Source organism: Camelus dromedarius, chromosome 9, assembly GCF_036321535.1.
Source record: "Camelus dromedarius isolate mCamDro1 chromosome 9, mCamDro1.pat, whole genome shotgun sequence".
Classification (NCBI taxonomy): Eukaryota; Metazoa; Chordata; class Mammalia; order Artiodactyla; family Camelidae; genus Camelus; species Camelus dromedarius.
Window position 1 is genome coordinate 80135477 of NC_087444.1, and position 19377 is coordinate 80154853.

Consider the following 19377-nt stretch of genomic DNA (forward strand, 5'->3'; position numbering starts at 1 on the left):
CTGGATTCAATCCCCAGTACCTCCATTAAATAACAAACAAATAAACCTAACCCCCGCCCCAAAAAAGCTTTCTTACTGCAGTAGAAAGAAGGGTAGTTTCAGTACAGCAATCACAAATGTGGGCCTTTATACTTTCCGAATGTGCTGGACACCCTTAAAGAAAAGCTAATGAGCTTGCCTTTGCTTTGTTTACATCAGTGTGTTCTGACTTTGGGGATCCATCATATCTTGTCGTAACAACCACTGTTACAGCGCTTATGAGATTTAAAGTCTTTCACTCATGTGTGAATCAGCCAAATCTTTTCAAGAGTCTCTATATGTGTAAAGAAAATGTAATCAGCTAGGTTTTTTCCTGACATGAGAATTCTTACTATCTTCTCTCTCGTTTTCAGAGTCAGAGATTTTTCAAAGAAATAGTTGTTTTGGGCAAAGAAAACATGCCCTTGTCTTGAAACTTTTTCTCAGCTTCAAATCCAGCAGGCAAGCCCTGACTGATCTGAATCAATCAGTCCTTTCTTCAAAGGGCAAACACACGTGGCTCAGTGTTGGTCAGATTCTTCCTGCTCACTGCTCCATGGATGTTCCACGTGCATTTGTGAAAATAAGCCCAGCTCAGGTGGGGAATGGTGAATGCCCTCACCTCGTCCACTGTTGGCTGCTGTACCATGGACCTTCTGCCGGGTGGGCCTTGGTCAGTGTTGGCCAAATGTCGAATTCAGTCGCCTGCAGGCACATCAGCTTTGAATGATGTGCTACTTCTCAAACACACAGTTTTGACAAGTATGCAGCGAAGTATCAAGTGCCTAGGTCTAGCGGTGACATTCTATAACCACGTGCTAAACACTGGCAACTGTCCAAAGCTGGTCAGTGTGGCAAAGTCTGAACTGCTCTTGTGTTTGGAATCTTAGTGAATGTTTTTGTTTCAGCTTTTCCTGTAATTGTTTTATTTTTGTTGACCCCCCTGGTTTGTTTTACAATAAAACTTACAGTAAAATTTCCAGTATTGTTACCAAACTGGGTCCACTAGCCCTGTGTGCAGCAAAGCAAATCTACTGACATGTGGGTTGTGGTGAAGGAAAGTACATCATACATCGCAGAGCCCCAGCCAAGGAGAACCAGCAGCTCATGCTCAAAAGACCCGAACTCCAGGAGGGCTTTCAGAGAAGGGTTTTCAAAGGCAACATTAAGGGTGAGGATGGCGGCTACTGGACTTTCTTCTAACTGGTTGGTGATGGGGTAACAGTGTGATGTTTCAGGTGCTAACATCATCAGCATTCTGGTTTCAGCTGGCCTGAAGTCTACGCGCTTGTGGTCAGCAGTTTCCCTCTAACGGAGTTTGGTTTTTGTAAACAGCAGCAGCAGCCTGGGAATGCCCGCCAGACATTGTTACCTACGTCCTTCACGCAGGAACTGAAGGTCCTGTGACTGCTACATGGCTCATCTATCCTTTAAATGATTACCACTTCCCCTGCCGGGCTGCTGTTCTTTGTCTCTGCATGTCATCGCTGCTCTGATCATTAACCCTCAAGCCAGACTTTTGGAAACTCAGGGGAGGTTCAGGGGACTTAAGTTTTTCCCCTTAAGCAAGAGGTAAGGAACACCAGGGGTCTGCTGATGCTCGGTTTCACTCCTGACCCCATGGCCCCCCTGTCTGAATTAGTCCCCCAGGCAGTCATCTGCTGGAGAAGCGCGGGGAAGGCGGTCAAGGCTCCTAACGCAGCGGCTGCGCAGGGAACATTTACGAGGTGACACCAGTACGGGCGTCAAGACGGGAACCCCTGTCCCAGAAAACCCGACGGGCGGGGACCGACGAGCGCGGCAGCCGCGCGTGGCCCTCTGGGAGATGGAGTTTGGCGCCCTCTGCACAGGCGCAGTCCCGACTAGTCACGGGCTCAGCCTTCGCCCTGCGATCCACGAAGATGCGGCGTGGGAGGGTCCCGGGGTCGGATACCAGGCTGAGTTCGGAGGGTCTGCGAGACCTAACTCGGAATCCGAATCCCTCTGCCTCGGCCCAGGACGGGGTCGGGGCGAGCGCGGAGGCACCGGAAGTGTGCGTGCCGCTTTCTGGGAGATGTAGTTTAGCGCGCCTGCGCAGGCGCAATTCGCTGCGTGGCGACCGCGGCCTTTGTCCTGCAGTCCGCCAGGTAAGTGAGATTGGGGGTGTTCGGCTCTGGGGAGGCCGAGCTAGGCATGGGTCCAGGGCCTTCTCTGGGGCCCTGGCCGGGGTGTGTACCCAACCGCGCACGTCTAGGTCGAGTCCTTTTTGCTGCTTTGGTCCCGGGGTTTGGGTCAGTGGGGGCGGGGCCGAGTGGGCGGGACCGCTTGGGAAGGAGGGTCCCAGCGTCTTAGAGGAGGTGTTGGGGCCGGGGTTGAGTCCTGGCTTTGGCCAAAGAGATGGGGTCTCGGGCTTGGGGCCACAGTCAGAGAGACTAGCTGCCTCGACCTTTCAGAGCCTGGAGCCAGCCTGACCTGCATCCCTCCCCCGTTTTGGTGAGATGTCCAGAGTTTCGGGGGTGGGGAAGGCCAAGGCCCCAGCACCATGTCAGCTCTGGAGCCTCACCTTCCTGAAAGTGAGGGAAACCTAAAGCACAACATTTTAATCCTAGCCACCTGGGACCCATTATATTAAACTCTTATTGAGCAGCAACTGCATTCCAGGCACCATGCAGGCTCCTTCATTAATTCAACAAGCAAGTACTTAGATGGCTGCCAAGGTGCCCCATCATATCCAAGAGCGCCCAACATTGTCTGTGCCCCGGACGCCAGGAGAGTCAGGGCGATGACGACAAAGCCATAAAACGTCGCTGAACAAGATAACTCCCACCCAGGAAACTAGTAAAGACAACGGGGCACAAGCTGGATGGGGCAGAATCAGGGGTGCAGAGGCAGGGCCACCAAGGGCCCGTACAGAGAGAAGGGGAACACGGCCTACCTTTGGCCTGAGTTTCACTTTGGCAGTCAGCCAGGGATGAGCTTGTAAATGGTGGGGAACACAGGGGAGCTTGAGTAGGTGCTCATTTGATGCCCGCTGAAGCACTGCTTCCCTCCCAGGAACTGTGGCCTTCCTGTGTATTCTGCTGCCCGCCGGGCTCCATTTTCAGTCCTTTTCCCATTTTAACTCCTAAAATCTCTGTGGGTCACACCCTCTTTTTGTGGGAGAGGGAAACTGAGGCACACTCAACAGTGCCCTGAACCCCAGAACTGTCTGGCTTTCTGTCACAGTAACAGAGAGACTTACCACCCTGGAAATCACCTGTGCAACCGCTACCCACCCTCATTTTCCCTGTATGTGGAATGGGGTAAGGGAAATTCAAGATCATCCTTCACCAGTGCTTGGAATAGCACCTGGGCACACAGCAGGAGCTTGGAAAATGCCAAGCTAAGGGTCCACTGCTGTCGGGTTTGGCTTCGGTGCTGGTCCAGGCTCCAGCAGCTGCAGCGCCTTCCACCTGCGCATAGGGCTTCCAGGGCCCGGCGTTCCTGATCACTGCAGCTGCCTGCTCAGTCTCTCACATTCCCTTTCCCCCCAGAACTTCCTGCAGAGGAGCTGGCTGTTCCTGCAAGAGGCCAGAGTAGGAGGGAATGACCGCTGGGCTCCTCACTGCTGTGGACCCGGTGAGTACACTGCCACCCTCACACTTGGGCTTCCCAGACTCCAGCCTGGGCTCCCCACCAAGCTCATTCTGCCCTCAGGGCCTTGGCCCTCACTCTGCTCCCTGCCAGCAATATGCTTTAGTCAGCTCCATGTCTTCTTCCAGATCTCACCTCACCACCTCCCAGAAGACCTCCCGGATTCTCCCCTGCCCAGTGCCAGCCTGGCAGACATCACTCATCCATCTCACTGATGCATCTGGCACTTTCCCGACATAGGGTTCTGGGTCTGTTCTCCCAGCTCGCTCTCTCCATCCAGTCCCTTGGCAGACGTACTGAGCACCTGCCATGAGCAGGCACCATTCCAGGTGCTGCAGGGGCCAGAACAAACAAAATGAACAGAGATCGCCACCCCATGGGGCTCAGAGACCATATGAGGAATGTAAATGTGCCAAATGTTGGGGAGGGAAAGAAGGTGGGCTGGGGGACCAGGCATTAACCCGTACAGCTCGGGAGGTCCCCCTGAGGAAGTGGCGACCCCCAAGCAGAGACCTGCAGCAACACAGAGGGTGAGGTCGAGGCCCACAGGAAGAATGTTCCAGGTGGAGGGAACAGCACGAGCCAAGGCATGGAAGTGGGACCCTGCTGGGCACTTATGAAGAGCCTGCAGAGGAGGGGCTGGAAGATGGAGAACGGGGTTTTTCTACGCCAGCTGCAGGGGCGCGTGGCCTTTGGTAAGCAGTTCTGGCTGGTTTCGCCATGTGCAGAGGCCCTGCATACAGTAGGTGCTGAGTGAAGGGGGAACGATGAACGTTCCCAATTCTGGTCAGTGCTGGCCTCGCTTCACCCTGTTCGTCCCCAGTCCATCCCATACGGTGGGAACAAGGAGGAAGCCACGGCCCAGAACAAGTTGTGCAAGTGGGAGTGGCCGGGCCGGCCTGAGCTTGACCGCCTGCCCCTCTGAGGCCCCCAAGGCCCAGCCCACGTGGCCCTTCCTCCGGAAGCGCGCTGCCAGGTTCTCCCGAGCGCCGACCCTCCTGAGACTTTCATGTTGCCTTGCCCGGACCCTGCTCCCAGCACCCAAGCACCACGGGGAAGGGGAGGTCTTGTATCCATGGCCTGGTTGCGGCTCTGGGGGACCCCAGCGGACGGTCCAGCTGAGGCGCCGGAGGTTCCCCACCCCCCAGGGCAACCCCTTTCTCCGTCGATGTGCTGTGATATCTTAGGAGTCCTGTCCAAGGAGGAGCCAGAGAGGGTGCGAGTTTCCTGCCCACCCACAAGGCCCAGAAGTCTCCCAACCCCCGGGTCGTCTGTCAAGGAGGTGGCTCAGGCCTGGCCAGCAGGTGGCTCTGGACCACCAGTTCAAATCCCAGCTCAGCCATTCTCCCCCCCGGGGACTTTGGGTGACTTCCTTGGCGTCCTTCTCTGGTGAGCAGGGGTTGGTTTGTCATCCACGGCCCAGGCTTACTCAGTGAGCGATCCACATCATCTCTCAGCACCGTCTGTTTGCTCTGAATTTTTAAGATTCACAAATTTAAAGTTCTTAATGTGTCAAAACGCTGGTATCTTCCATGGTGATTTCTGGGTTGATAAGTTGGCAGACTTATTTCTTTAAGGCCACATAGTCCCGGAATAGTCAGTCTCATTATAAACATGTCGAGCAACACCTAGAAAGTCCCCCTTGCTCCCCAGCGCCCGGCCCAGGCTTCCCTCTCAAGCTGCCGCTGGTGTCACTTCCACACACCTCTGGTTCCTGTGCTTACGGGTATGTTTTCAGACAGATAGGAATTCGAGTTTTGTTTTACATAAACAGTTCTGTGCTGGCAATGTCCGACCATTTGAGATTTTTCCATCCGGAAGGTTGCGCCCCAGCTGTGCGTCACAGTGCTGTGCTCTGCGGCGGGGTGAACCTGACTTTGGCTGCTCCCCTACCAGGGGTGTCTGGGCTGTCAGTGGCTTCCTGTTAGGTGCAGACGAGGCAGCATGGGACAGGGCTCTGCAGGGAGAGGGATGGAGGGGAGTGGAATTGCTGGAATAACGAACGGACGCGCTTAGAAACCCTGCCGGTGGTAACAGTAGCCCACGCCCGCGTACACACCACCCTTCCTCTTCTCCGAGGGTCCGGCTCCCCGTCCCGTTGTCTGCCTTTCACGTACTGAGCTTCACTTACTGAGCCGTCAGCCCCTCACCTGCACAGCCACGAATGCTCTTCTTTCCACTTATGCTGCATATGCTCATTTTGCTGTCCTGGCTTGTAGTAGCTTTGTCACTAGAAGTCACACACTTTGCTCAGTGTATTATTTTCCTGTTGATTCTGTAACAAACCCCAACAAACTCAGTGGCTTAAAACCACACAGATGTATTATTTTATACTTCTAGAGGTCAGAAGCCAGAAAGGCATCTCATGGGGCTAAAATCCAGGTGGCAGCAGGACTGTGTGCCTCCTGGCAGCTCTAGGGGAGAATCCACGTCCGGGCCTTTTCCAGCTCCTAGAAGCCTCCCACGTCCCTTGGCTCCTGGCCCCCTCCCATCGTCCAAGCCAGCTTGGCCATTTCAGTCTTCCTCTCATCCCGCCACTGTGAGGCTGACTTTCTGTCTTGTCCCCATTGAAAGGCTCTTGCGGTTATACTGCTTTCACCAGGATATTCCAGGAGAATCTTCTAAGATCTGCTGACTAGCAGCCTTCATCGCACCGGCCACCGTAATTTCCCCGTCGCTATCCAGGGTTGGTGGTGACACTGTCGTGCCCACCACACTCATTTTTCTTCTTTCTAACTTCTAGTGTCTTATATTTTGTGTGAAGACTTCCTCTACCCCCAGTTTATTAAGGGCTTAAACTTCTCCAAATTTTTCCCTTTTGATATTTAAGATTTCTGGGATTTTTCTGTATTTACAGTGTGAGGCAGGTATCTACTGATTTTCTCCCAGACAGAGGGCCCGTGCCCTGTTGTGCCTGTTGCTTTGAAATGCGCCCACCACCACACATACTTTCCACTTACACGTGGAGCTTCGTGTGCTTGGATTTAATTTACATGGTGAACAGATTCTTATTAAAATCGCCCAGGTCCAATCCTTAGACCTGCTGCTTACTAGCTTTATAACTGGGCAAGACTCTTAAGTGCTCCCAGTCTCTGTAAAACGGGCTCACAGCAGCAGGGACCCTCTCCCAAGATTCCTGATTAGATTGGATGGGATGAAATCTTGGCCCAGGGCCCAGCATGGGCACTGTGGGTGAGGGTTTCATTGAGTCATTTTTTTAATCTTTCATAACTCTTACAGAATATATTTCAGGTTGTGGTGAACGGTGAGGATTTAGGTAGGTTCGCCCCTTGTCAGGCTCACCAGTTATCATCAGTGTGTTTTCTGGGCAGTCTTTCTCTTCCTTACTAATTTGGGCTTCTTCCTTCCTGTGTTAGGACCTAGTTTTAGGCTGAGCTAGTCCATGAAGCTCCCATTTCCCTGCCTGCTGCACGTGGTTTTAGTCTTCATCATTATCATGTATATACTTCCAAGTCTGGTGAAGTGTATCCAGACCCATAATAATCCTTAACCATGCTATCCCAGTGCTTAGCCCCTGACACGTGACCTGTACACATAAGCCATTATCATTGTTACTCCTAGTTGGGCGGACGCAGAGGCCACCATCCCCTCCCTACCAAATCCAGACACAAACCCAGGTGCCAGTGGAGACAGGGCAGGTCACGCAGATGGAGGAGGCACATCTGGCGTACACAGTAGATAGAAACTGTCTTCCCTTCCCTGAAGAAATGGGCTCTCTCCTGCCTGACATCTGTCACTCATAATTTGACTGGCCTCTGTCTTACTGATTCATAGGAGCTTTTTACATATTAAGGAAAGAAATTAGTACCCCACGTACGTCACATGTTGCGCATACATTTCCCAGTTCTTAAGATTGATGGTAGTTTTTACAGTGCATACGTTTTAATTTAGTTGAGTATCTCAATTCAACTCAGTTTTTTGGAGAGGAGTGTCCTAGTCGAAATCTAAGATGTTATGTTATCCAACACGATCAGCCTGAGGAAAGGGAGAGCGTCTGTGTAGGCCTGACCTGCTCCCATGAGGGCTTTAAGAGCAGAGCGTTTTCCCTGGCTGGTTGTAGAAGTGGGAGGGACACATTCCGTCTTTGCTGGGAGAAAGCAGGTATCCATGTTGTAAACTGTCAACAGAGAGGGGTGGCTTCCAGGAGCTAAGAGTGACCTCTGGCCAACAGCCAGCCAGAAATTGGGGACCTCAGCCCTACAACTGCAGGGGGCTGATTTCTGTCAACAACAAGAATGGGTGTGGAAGTGGATTTTTATCTCTTATTTCAGAATAGAGAATTCAGCCATGCTGTATTGGAGTTCTGATACAGGATTCTGAGATAGTAAATGGGTGTTGTTTTAAGAGACTAATTCTGGGGTAACACATTATAATCAACAGATAACTAATGTGGGCAGAGGGGAGCAGCTGGGTTTTGTGTCATGATCAGAAAGGTCATCGCCACCTGAGATTTTTTTTCTAATCTCTCCTTTCCTGAGGCTTTGTTTCATTATGTACACATCTTGGACCCGTCAGGGTGTTATTTTGGGCAAAGGCTGCAGCAGGAATCCAACCTGACAGTTTTGCAGGTGCCCCTTCCCCACTGCCTGGCACGGCTACCACTCTGAGGGGCCCCCAACGCAGGTAACTCCTGGTGACTGCACTATGCTCCCCCTCACTGTGGACTCCTCAGCAGCATTTCTTATTTGAGAGACTTTCCCCCAGCAGGGCCCCAGGCCCCCCAGGAAAACCTGCCCCCAGTCCCCAGACCCTCCCATCCACTGGCCAATGTTCCCGTTCACCAGCCGCCAGCCTGGGGACACTGAGGACACTTGTGTGTGATGTTTCAGGAGCAAGTGACTTTTGAGGATGTGGCCGTGGACTTCACCTGGGAGGAGTGGGGGCAGCTGGAGCCAGCCCAGAGGACCCTGTACCGAGATGTGATGCTGGAGACCTTCGGGCTCCTGGTCTCTGTGGGTGAGGTCTGACCCCTGGACTGACTGTGATTCTCCTGGGATAAAAGTGGAAGTGGATCTAGGCCTGAAAAGCAGATACCTGGGATGTGTCTTGGGCTTCAGTGACCTGACTGTTTTAGGGTAGAGAACATCTGTTAGGATGTTTTGGTTACAAATTACAGGTCCTACTAGCAATGCCAGAAGCAGAAAGTCATGGGGTAAGAGGGACACACTAGGTCCCATGACCACAGAGTCCCAGGGCAGACCTGGGTCTTCCTAGGGTGCTGTGGGGACCCCCTCCACCCTGCCTCCATTTGCAGATGGGCCCCTCTGACCGTGACAAAACAGCAGCCAGGGTGTGTCTCCTGGGTCTGACAACTGTAGAAAAGTCAGGGTCTTTGTCCCGGGCACCTATCAAAGGCCCAGGCTTGTCTTGGTCCCCTTGACACTGGTCATGGTTGCCAGAAGGCAGTGGAAGAAGCAGAGCTCTGTTTGGCCCCCTGGGGCCACAGATGGGCTCTGGGACCAGGCGGGGAGGAGGACCCTAAGGAAGGTCACGGGCCTTTACCACAACTCTGGCCTCTCAGGGAACCTTCCGTCAGGTGGACAGAAGGTTGGGGAGGGTCCTAGGAAACAAATGCTTACTCTGGGTCTCCCCCGCAGGGCACTGGCTCCCAAAGCTGGACGTCATCTCCTTGCCAGAGCAGGAGGTGGAGCTGTGGACGGTGGACAAGGGAGTCCCCCAAGGTGTGTGCCCAGGTGAGATGCAGGCCCTGCAGGTCTGGGAGGAGCCATTTGCCCACCGACCCCCGGGTTCTCTCTCTGTCCCTGCCCTCGGATTCTTCAGAGCAAACTGACTACTCAGTCTCTCAGGGAATTTTCACCAGGCCCCTGTTTGCTGTGATTGAGACCAAGTTCCCATCTTCACTGATTTTGCATTCTTGGTGAGGGAAAGGGCACTCAATAAATAGCTAATGAGAACACTGTGACCTTGAAACAGTCTGGGAGAACAGAACTCCAGGTAGAGAAACAGCAAGGACAAGGACATCAAGGTGGTGCAACAGGCAGCTAGTGCTGTGTAACAGACACTCCAGCCTCAGTAGTTTAAACTGAAGAATCACTATGACTCTTGCATCTGTGGGCTGGTGGATCCTGGCTGGGCTCTTCTGTGTGACGGGGACTCCCTGATTGGTGCTGTGACAAATTACCACAAACTTAGTGGCTTAAAACAACATGAGTCATCTCACAGTTCAAGTGGCCATAAGTCCAAAGTGGGTCTCCCTGGGCCACAGTCACAGTGTCAGCAGAGCAATGCTTCCTCTGCAGGGTGTGGGAAAATCCATTTCCTTTCCTTTCCTTTCATCATCCAGCTTCCAGAGGCTTCCCACACTCCTGGACACATGGCTGGTCTGTCTTCAGAGTCAGCAGTGGCTGGTCAGGCCCTGTCACATCACGTCCCTCTGACTCTGACCCTCCTCCCTCCCTCAAACTGAACAACTCTTGTGGTTACACGGGGCCCACCCCCACAAGCCAGGGTAACGGCAAATGACTAGCTAATGTCAAAAGATAGCAGCCTCATTCCTCCTTGACATTTAAGGTACCCCCATAAGCAGAGGTTCCTGGGATTAGGATGTGGACACGTTTGGGAGCCACTGTTTGGCTAACCACGTCTGCTATGACCCTTTTTCCCCCTTTACTTTTCATTGGAGTGTAACATAAATGGGAAGGGTGCCCACATCACACTTCAAGGCTAGTCTGGTGTCAGGGTGGGGACGTTGTGCACTGAAGCCGCAGTTGTGCAAAGAGGGCTGGGAAAACAGAGCCCAAAGGAAGGAGGAGAAGGGAAGGGGGTCTGTGTCTCTGGCACCTCCACTAACTTTGCTCGGGGCTGGGGGTCCCCTGGGCCTGGGGCATCTGTCGAGTCACCCTGGAGGCTTGCTCTCTCCTCAGCATCCTCCCTGCCCTCATTCTCTGTGCTCCCCTCCCTCTCCTGTTCCTTCCCTGGTTTGTAAAGACCTATGTTTTAATGGGCAAAGCCACCTGTGCCTCAGTCCTTCCAAAACCATCCATTTTACTCTTCCATCTGCCCACCTACCATGGACTCTTCCCCCAGAACCAGGACTAAGGGACATTTCTACTGTTCTGTTTCTTTTAGACTTGGAAACTAGACCCCAAACCAAACTGTTCACTGCAAAGCAAGACATAACTGAAGACATACCTAGCAATTCTGCAGTAGCAAGGTTCCTGTGGGAAAGTCTCTGGTGCTCTAAGGGTGACAGTGCTGAGGGCCACTGGGCGCAGAGTTGTGAGAGGCCAGGGGGCTGTGTGGTGCAGGTGGCCTTCGTGTCTGTGAAGACGCCCACTCAGGAGCAGCAGCAGGGAAATGGGTCTGGGGAAAACTTGAGTCTGAGCCCCAATTTCCCAACTCAAGCAATGACTCCTGAAAGGCAAGGCCGCCCCACATGGGGAACACATGGAAGGATGGAGAATCCAGACTCAAATGCTCAACAGAAAATCTGTGCAAAAGAGAAACCCTACAGATGTCAGGACTGTGGAAAGGCCTTTAGTCACAGCTCGGCACTCATCGAACACCACCGAACACACACAGGGGAGAGGCCTTTCGAATGTCATGAATGCGGAAAAGGCTTCCGAAACAGCTCGGCACTCACCAAACACCAGAGAATCCACACTGGTGAGAAGCCTTACAGATGCACTCAGTGTGGGAGGACCTTCAACCAAATTGCCCCGCTGATCCAGCACCAGAGAACTCACACTGGCGAGAAGCCCTATGAGTGCAGTGAATGTGGGAAATCCTTTAGCTTCAGGTCATCCTTCAGCCAGCATGAGCGGACTCACACAGGCGAGAAGCCCTATGTGTGCAGTCACTGCGGGAAGTCATTCCGGCAAAGTATCCACCTCACCCAGCACCTGCGAATCCACACCGGGGAGAAACCCTACCAGTGTGGAGAGTGTGGCAAGGCCTTCAGCCACAGCTCATCCCTGACCAAACACCAGCGAATCCACACAGGGGAGAAGCCCTACGAGTGCCAGGCGTGTGGGAAAGCCTTCACCCAGATCACACCGCTGATTCAGCATCAGAGGACGCACACAGGTGAGCGGCCCTACGAGTGCAGTGAGTGCGGGAAGGCCTTCAGCCAGAGCACACTCCTGACGGAGCACCGGAGGATCCACACGGGGGAGAAGCCCTATGGGTGCAACGAGTGTGGGAAATCCTTCAGCCACAGCTCCTCGCTCAGCCAGCACGAACGGACACACACGGGCGAGAAGCCCTATGCGTGCATTCAGTGTGGGAAGGCCTTCCGACAGAGCACACACCTCACTCAGCATCAGAGGGTCCACACGGGGGAGAAGCCCTACGAGTGCAGCGACTGCGGCAAGGCTTTCAGCCACAGCTCGTCCCTGACTAAGCACCAGCGGATCCACACCGGGGAGAAGCCCTATGAATGTAACGAATGTGGCAGAGCCTTCAGCCAGCTGGCTCCACTCATTCAACACCAGAGGATCCACACTGGGGAGAAGCCCTATGAGTGTAACGAGTGTGGCAGAGCCTTCAGCCAGAGCTCCCTCCTCGTAGAACACCAGAGGATCCACACCAAGGAAAAGCCCTATGGGTGCAATGAGTGTGGGAAATCCTTCAGCCACAGCTCCTCGCTCAGCCAGCATGAGAGGACGCACACTGGGGAGAAGCCCTACGAGTGCCGGGATTGTGGGAAAGCCTTCAGGCAGAGCACACACCTCACTCAGCACCGAAGGATCCACACGGGAGAGAAGCCGTATGAGTGCAGGGACTGTGGGAAAGCCTTCACACACAGCTCCTCCCTTACCAAGCACCAGAGAACTCACACAGGGTAGACCCACCTTGTGTGCCTGGACACAGGAGAGCCTTAAGCCAAATGCATCCCTTACTAGATCTGACCCAGCCGTACTTCTGAGAAACAGCACAGACATATTATACACAAGCTTTCATGCACAACACATTCCTCAGACCCCCTCAGAGAGTTCACACTGATGGAAGTGATTGTAGGAATACAGCGCTCTGGGTCCTCAAGCCCTGGATATCAGATCATCCAGACATTAGGCGAGTGTGGAGTTAACCACTGTTGAGGACCTTCAGCCATGAGTGCCCACTACTGCTTCATTATAGAGCCTACAAAAGAGAGAGCTGGAAAATAATGCAGTGGATCTGGGGATGGCTTCTATCTAAGGATTCACCATATTCCAAACCAGATATTTTCAAAATGGTGAGAAATCCACCAGATAGATTTCATATAAAGGAATCGAATGAAGTCAGAATTGATCATTATTGTATATTACATTCTTGGGGAGGGGGTGCTTCTGAATGGTGCAAATTGACTCTGATATTCCCTAAAAACAATATGGCAGAGTGTTCCAGACATGAGACTGGCATATTTATGGAATCACCATGAATATTCAACTTTCTCAGTATAAAATTTTCTGATCAAGGTGCATGGCCACCAGCCTCAAAGATGTGAATTCCATAATGACAGAGTATGTATGTGCTATAAACAGATTTTAAAGTAGTTATCTGCATTATGTTGCAATAAGTTGATCTTTATATGCAATGGAATTGAAAAGATTTGTGTAGGAAGACTTGAAATGTAAAGCCACTTCCAAGGAGTCTTGCAGATTCTGAGATGGCTTTTGCTTCTCTGATCTTGCTATAAATTTTCCTACAGGTTTCACAGGCATTAGAAATGCAGGTGTTGGTGTTTCACAAAAAGAGGAAGATTTTTCCTTTGTTAAGCCACCATCTTATGAGCAATAATAGCACCTCTATGTTGGAAATTTATGTTTTGCAATATTTTATCTCTTGAGAAATATATAAGTTAATCTTTGGAACTGTCTTTTCATTGATTCTTCATCCTGATGTTCAGTGAGCTTTTGTTTTTATATAATTTAACTTGAAGGCAGTCTGTAGCATTTCACTGAACCCTGAATCCACTAATAACAGGTACCCTGACAGCCACTATCCTTAAACAGTGACTTCTCACTCTCATTAGAACCCATATTTAAATTGCATTGGCTGAATTTGGTCACAACCATCAGTTTGGGTTATATCAGTTTGGTTTTTTAATCATAATGTGGGACATGTTTCCAGTTAACTTGAGATTTCTCCTTTGGGGGAACCATGTTGCAGATAGTCCCATACTGTTCCTCAGTATGCTTGTAGAATGCCTCCTCTTTTTTGGAATTAACTTAAGTCATTTAAAACCACTTAAGAAAATCGGTAAATAGTGCATAGCAGCACACTCCAACAGAAACAGCACAAGCCACATCAGTAAATTTAAATATATAGTAAGAGTTCCATTGAAACAGCAAGAAGAAATAGGTAAAATTAATCTACTGCTTGTCCCTCTATATCCCAAATGTTACCACTTTGACATGTTGTTAATATTAAAAAATCACTGAGATTTTTGCTTTCTTTTGGTATACTTTGTATTTGAAATCCAGTGTGTATTTTATATTTGCAGTCCATCTCAATTTGCTGTAGCCACATTTCAAGTGCTCACTTGCCACATGTAGCCAGGCAAGGTCTGTACTGGATGGGGCAGCTCTATAGCCTTGGTCCTTTGGTCAGTTGTTTTGTCCTCCCTCCTTTGACTACATGTATCCTCTTCCCTTTCCCTGCGCATCTGTCCTTGTGTAGCTTCTCGTCCTTAGGAAATCAGATGTGCTAGGGAGATCAGCAACAAAGTCAATCAGAATAGAGAGAAGACAAGGTGAAGAATGGCCAGAGATGATAATAACACCCGCATTATTATGTGTGTGTGGATTGGGAGGTGGCGGGCTCACATTAGAGGCCTCCACACTTATGATTTGTTGGCCTTTTCAGAGAAGCTTGCCCTGATGCCCTGGTGAACACCTGTTTTATAACTTATTTCTGTCCTTACTTATTTTGGTGCTCACGTTGTCCCAGGTATGGCCAATGAGAGTCCCTTCAGGAAAGCTCCTGCCATGCATGTGACATGCCTCCATCATTTCTTGAACATTTCCTTTCTTTTTAGTATAAGATGTTATAAGTGCATCTTGTTTCTACCCTGAAGTCAGCCATATTTCTCCAGTTCCAAAGAATTGGGGCGGGTGGGGTTTGCTATTTGAGACCAAATCTGAGTGTCAGGTTTGCTCACTGCTACTATGGTGTCTTCTGATGAACCAGGAAATAAAGGTGCACATATAAACACACATAGGTACACACGAAAAGGCATATGGTTGCATATAGGTCTACAGAAATACCTCCAGTTCCAACCTATGTCTCCCTCACATTTTATGTCCCTTCTTCAACAATGAGAATGCTGATACTCCCCCAAATAAACACATTTACTAATTTGTTTAATTCTAAAATCGTTTCAGAGTTGCTTTTTCAATCCGTTACAAAAAAACTACCAAAAGATTTTACGATTTTTTTTTCTTTTTTTCCTCTACCATCACCAACCTGTCCAAGACACGGTAAAGCACATAAATGGATGACTTACTCTACAGAGAGACACGTATCACCCAGTTTCCCCACCTGTTAATCTCAGGGGAAGCTGGGTTGGCTCAGGCATTAGGGGCAGTGGGTCGGCTGAGGGTCTCAACTCCCTCCAGAGGTGTAGGAACATGGACCACTGAGAGGAAACTTTTTAAGAAACTGGGGAGGATTAGGTTTGTCTGTCTCAGGGTCTCCCTCCCAGAGTGGTTTCCACTCCCGGAAACCGGAACCTCCTGCTGCAGGAGCCCCGCACCTTCCCCCACACTTCCAGGAAGCCATCTTCTGACGGAAGAGTTTCCCTGGGAGCTGCCCCAGTTGTGTGAGCTCTCAGGAGTCCGGCTGTAAGGAGATACCGTTTGTCAGTCAGAGGCTGGAGCTGGAGAGCTGGTCATTTCACTGAGACCTCTGGAAATGTCCTTTCTGTAAACTCAGGTGCTTGCGGGGTGAGAGAGGTCTGGGTTACATTATGTTTTGATGCTCCAGTTTCATGGATTTGCCACGAAGTAAATGAAGCAGAAACTCCAAGGTCCTTCACTCTCCTTCTGAGGCCCCTTCTGAGGCCCAATAGCTAACTTTATCTTAGTAATTTTGAATTCTTCAGGGAGAGGGACTCCTCAGTTGTGTGAGCTTCAGGCCCAATGAATCTGGACTGACCCTGGTTCCACCCACCCAACTCCTAGGACATCTGCACAGGCATGGGGAAGACCCAGCCCCGCACTTCCAAGGGCAGTGGTGGATCTCTAACACTGCCGAGAATGAAAACTATCTGAAGGTGGACGGCGTTACACCTGAGACTGCTCTGATCGTACCAAGTGGGGTTCGAATCTATACGCCAAGGCATTGGGCGAGGGGCAAGTGGGGCAAGAGGTCTGAAGGCCTCACCTTGAGGAACAGGGACCAGGATGCACGAGGGTGACCTGCGCTCAAACTTCCTGAAGTGGTTCCACTGCATAAGCCTATGTTCCCGAGTGCAGAAGCTCCTGTCCCAGGAGCCTCCCAGGAGTGAGGGAACAGCTTGAGCCCTGACTTTTCCCTGCCTTTCTCTACATCAGAAACACAAAGTCCATCTTGTGATGCCAGCTGCCTGAATAAAGTCCACAGTCTCTTCCCACAACCCACCAGGCAACTCACTCACTCAAGATACGGAAGAGACACACACACTTATACTGAGGATGCTCAGATTTTATATGCACACTGAACGAATACATACCAAAATCTTGTACATGGAAAAATGACCAGAAGGACACATGTATATATACTGAGATATCAAAAGTAAAACTTCCCATGAGCTGAAAACATGAGTATTTTTTCTCCTTCATGTTTTAAGTTTTCCATGATTGAGAAAATATTTTTCAAAATGATGAAAAATTAATTTTATTATAAAGCCCTATAAATAATTTTCAAGGGAATTCAAAAAGCAAAATAAATGCAGCCATAATTCCATGACCCTAACAAAACTATTTTCATTTTTACACTTTCTCTATTTGACCACAGCCACCGTATTTTAGTTAACAATATAACGAATACTTGTATTCTGCTTCTTGTGCTAAAGTTAGAAATCATTCTTCCATGTTGCTACACAGTCTTCTTAATTATCATTATGCCTTATCTTTCCTTTGAATGGCTCTATCAAAATTTAAGTCATTGTTCCTCTGTAATTGAGTATTTAACTCCATGCAAATGGTCATCCTAGTCACTTGTGTATATTTTACTTTTAACATCCCACCTAGGTCCAGAAAGGATTTCAACATCTCAAATGTATGCAGCTTTCCCCTTTTTCCACATTTATGCCCTTGGGCAGTCCCCAATCCCGGAAACCCCCTCCCCACACAGATACGCACACATACAGCCCAGCCTAGCCACATGACCCACTGCAGTCTACGGGACATTATCACACGGGATGCAAACAAAGGCTTGAGAAACACCAGTCCTGCAGCCTGACCCTCCTGGAACACTCCTTCCACGAACCCAGCCACCCGCCACATGAAGACACGACGTGAAGGAGCACCTGAGCTGCTGGCTTTAGCCGAGCCCACGCCAATGGCCAGTTGGGTAAGTGAGGCCACCCCGGACAATCCAGCTGGGGTCGAGCCTCCAGGGGACCACGGCTGTGTGCACAGCACAGCTGCCATCAAATGGAGCAGAAGGGTGGCCCCGGCTAACCCCTGTCAGTCCACAGGATGGTGATGACTAATACTGCTGCTGCTGAAGCAACTATGTTTAAGGAGTGGTTTGGTACATAGCAGGAGTTGGTTAAAATCACCAGATTTCTGCCTCCTGCTCTGACATCTGGGGAAGGTGGGCATCGAAAGTGTGGGATGGGTGGTGGGAGGATGAGTGAGGTCAAAGTTGAGATCTCTGCTGAGGCTAGTGGGGACCAAGACAGGGACCCTGGCAACTGTGTTCAAGGTCAAATACATTTAAAATACACTCAAGTTCAAATACGTTTAAAACAGCGTTCCACCTGAAAGCCCATGTGGGAATCAGAACCCCCCAAACCAACAGTTTTGGGGAAGGATGAGGGGTAAGCGTGAGGCCATGGGAGGCAGGTCTCGCCCCAGAGTCTCCGTTAGACCTTTAGGCTCTCCTCTGCCAGGTCCCCCAGCCCCGCTCCCCCAGGGACACAGGCACCTTCAGCTTCAGAGTGGGGATCCTACCCACCACCTTGCAGGTTCTGCCAAAGGACCCCAGGTCTCCCTGGCCCCAGCCCCAGGTGTCCTGGCCTTAGCACCCCAGACCTTCTCCGTGGCAGGGCCAGTCCTGGTCATCACAGGAGGCTGCACACACCCTCCCAGGCCTCTTTCCTCTAGATGCCAGGATGGACCCTGAAGTTGTCCCTGGACACTGTCAAACGTCCCCTGGAGCGGGTAAAGCCACCCCCCCACACCGAGAACCAGTGCTTTGGACCCCAAGGTCTCCTCCAACTCTGCCCATCACCAGGGCTCTAGGCCGGCACCTAAGGGCACCAGAACCAGGACAGGAGAGACAGATAATGTCCCCAACAAAGGCCACAAAGGAGATAAAGTGGGTGGCCCTGTGGTAACATTGCCACAGGGCCCAGGAAGCCTGGGCAAGGCCAGGAGTCCTGGCTGGTGGGAGGTGGGAGGGTGGGAGGGGTGGGCAGCAGAGTCAGCAGGAAGGAGAGGAGGGCAGCTGGCAGCCAAGGGCACCCTCAGAGGGAGCTAAGGATACTCTGGACACAGCCAGAGGGACAGGGAGGAAGCCGCGGAGTCACCACAAACTGGGCTGGGAGGGCCTGCAGCCAAGGGTCACGTGGTCAGCACCTCAGTCTGAGCCCCTCCCCCGATCTCAGAGAATTCAGCTTTCCCCGCCCCGACCAGGCTCACCACTTGGCTTCTCAGGGAGGCACCCGCCTGTGTGCTCAGCCCCGGAACCTCAGCCCACCCACCTCCTCGTCCCTTGGGCCCCCTGATGATGGAGGGAGGGGAGGCTGAAAAGCCAGAGTGGATCAGGCCCCAAGAGCTGCTGGACAAGGGGTCCCCACCACCATCGGCTCAACCTCTGCGGGCTTGGCCTCTTTGGTCTGCTCCCCAATCCCTGTTCCAGAAGGGGGTCTGGAGCAGAGCGGCTGGAGAGAAGGAAAGGCATCGTGGAGGAGATGAGACTCCAAAGCTGGGCACCTCAAACCTGTCAGGGAGGCCCCAGCAGGGTCACCGCAGGTCCCAGGGCTCCACGGCCCGCACACCGGTCCTCCATTCACAGAGCAGAGCAGAGCAGCCAAGAGGAGAGCAAAGCAGCTCAAGCTCAGCGGTAGCTCCAGATACTCACAGAAAACACACAAAGGAGACAACACACCTCATCACCCATCAGGTTGGTGGAAATCGTAAAAAGCAACAATGCACAGTGCTGTCGCGGACGTGGGAATGAGGGTACCTCTGTACACGGGCTCTACACACATGCTACAAAATTTTGGAAAACTACATGGAAACGCCCTTTGTCCAATGGTCCTGAGGGACCCACCCTACCCAGACAGCATCCACCACATCCTGCAGATTTACAGGAAGAGGCAGAAACCTTAGCATTGGTGAACTCTCTCGCCAGGACAAGGAAGAGGGGATCCTGTGGAAGGCCATGGAGGTGACGAGGACACGGCCTGGACACTGAGCCACTGCCTGGAGGGCCCGGGGGGGTTGAGAGGCTGCGCCATGCAAACAGCCAGGGGAACAGCTGCCAACGTCCGCACAGGCCTGTGGGTAAGGCATGTGCGCACACGTGTGCGATGTCCAGGAGGACGCAGTCTGACGTGCAGAGGGGACGAGG

The 19377-nt window shown here is 51.6% G+C and overlaps 1 protein-coding gene across 2 annotated transcripts; it reads left to right on the forward strand.

Moving 5' to 3' along the window:
* Positions 1–1897: 1897 nt before the first annotated feature.
* Positions 1898–14038, forward strand: ZNF135 (zinc finger protein 135). 2 transcript variants are annotated; one of them, XM_010989239.3, is made up of 5 exons: positions 1898–2144; positions 3531–3615; positions 8481–8607; positions 9249–9344; positions 10741–14038. In XM_010989239.3, exons 2-5 carry the CDS (start codon positions 3583–3585, stop codon positions 12456–12458), a joined length of 1974 nt encoding a protein of 657 aa, XP_010987541.1. In that variant the 5' UTR covers positions 1898–2144; positions 3531–3582; the 3' UTR covers positions 12459–14038. The 2 variants fall into 2 exon arrangements, with proteins under 2 accessions (XP_010987541.1, XP_064346016.1); XM_064489946.1 differs by lacking the exon at positions 1898–2144 and having other exon boundaries at positions 3361–3615.
* The last annotated feature ends 5339 nt before the right edge of the window (positions 14039–19377 follow it).

Coding starts and splice junctions, on each gene's coding strand:
- ZNF135 (XM_010989239.3), top strand. CDS start 3,583: ATGACCGCTGGGCTCCTCACTGCTGTGGACCCG. Junction 3,616..8,480: donor TCCTCACTGCTGTGGACCCG/GTGAGTACACTG, acceptor GTGATGTTTCAG/GAGCAAGTGACTTTTGAGGA. Junction 9,345..10,740: donor CCCCCAAGGTGTGTGCCCAG/GTGAGATGCAGG, acceptor TGTTTCTTTTAG/ACTTGGAAACTAGACCCCAA.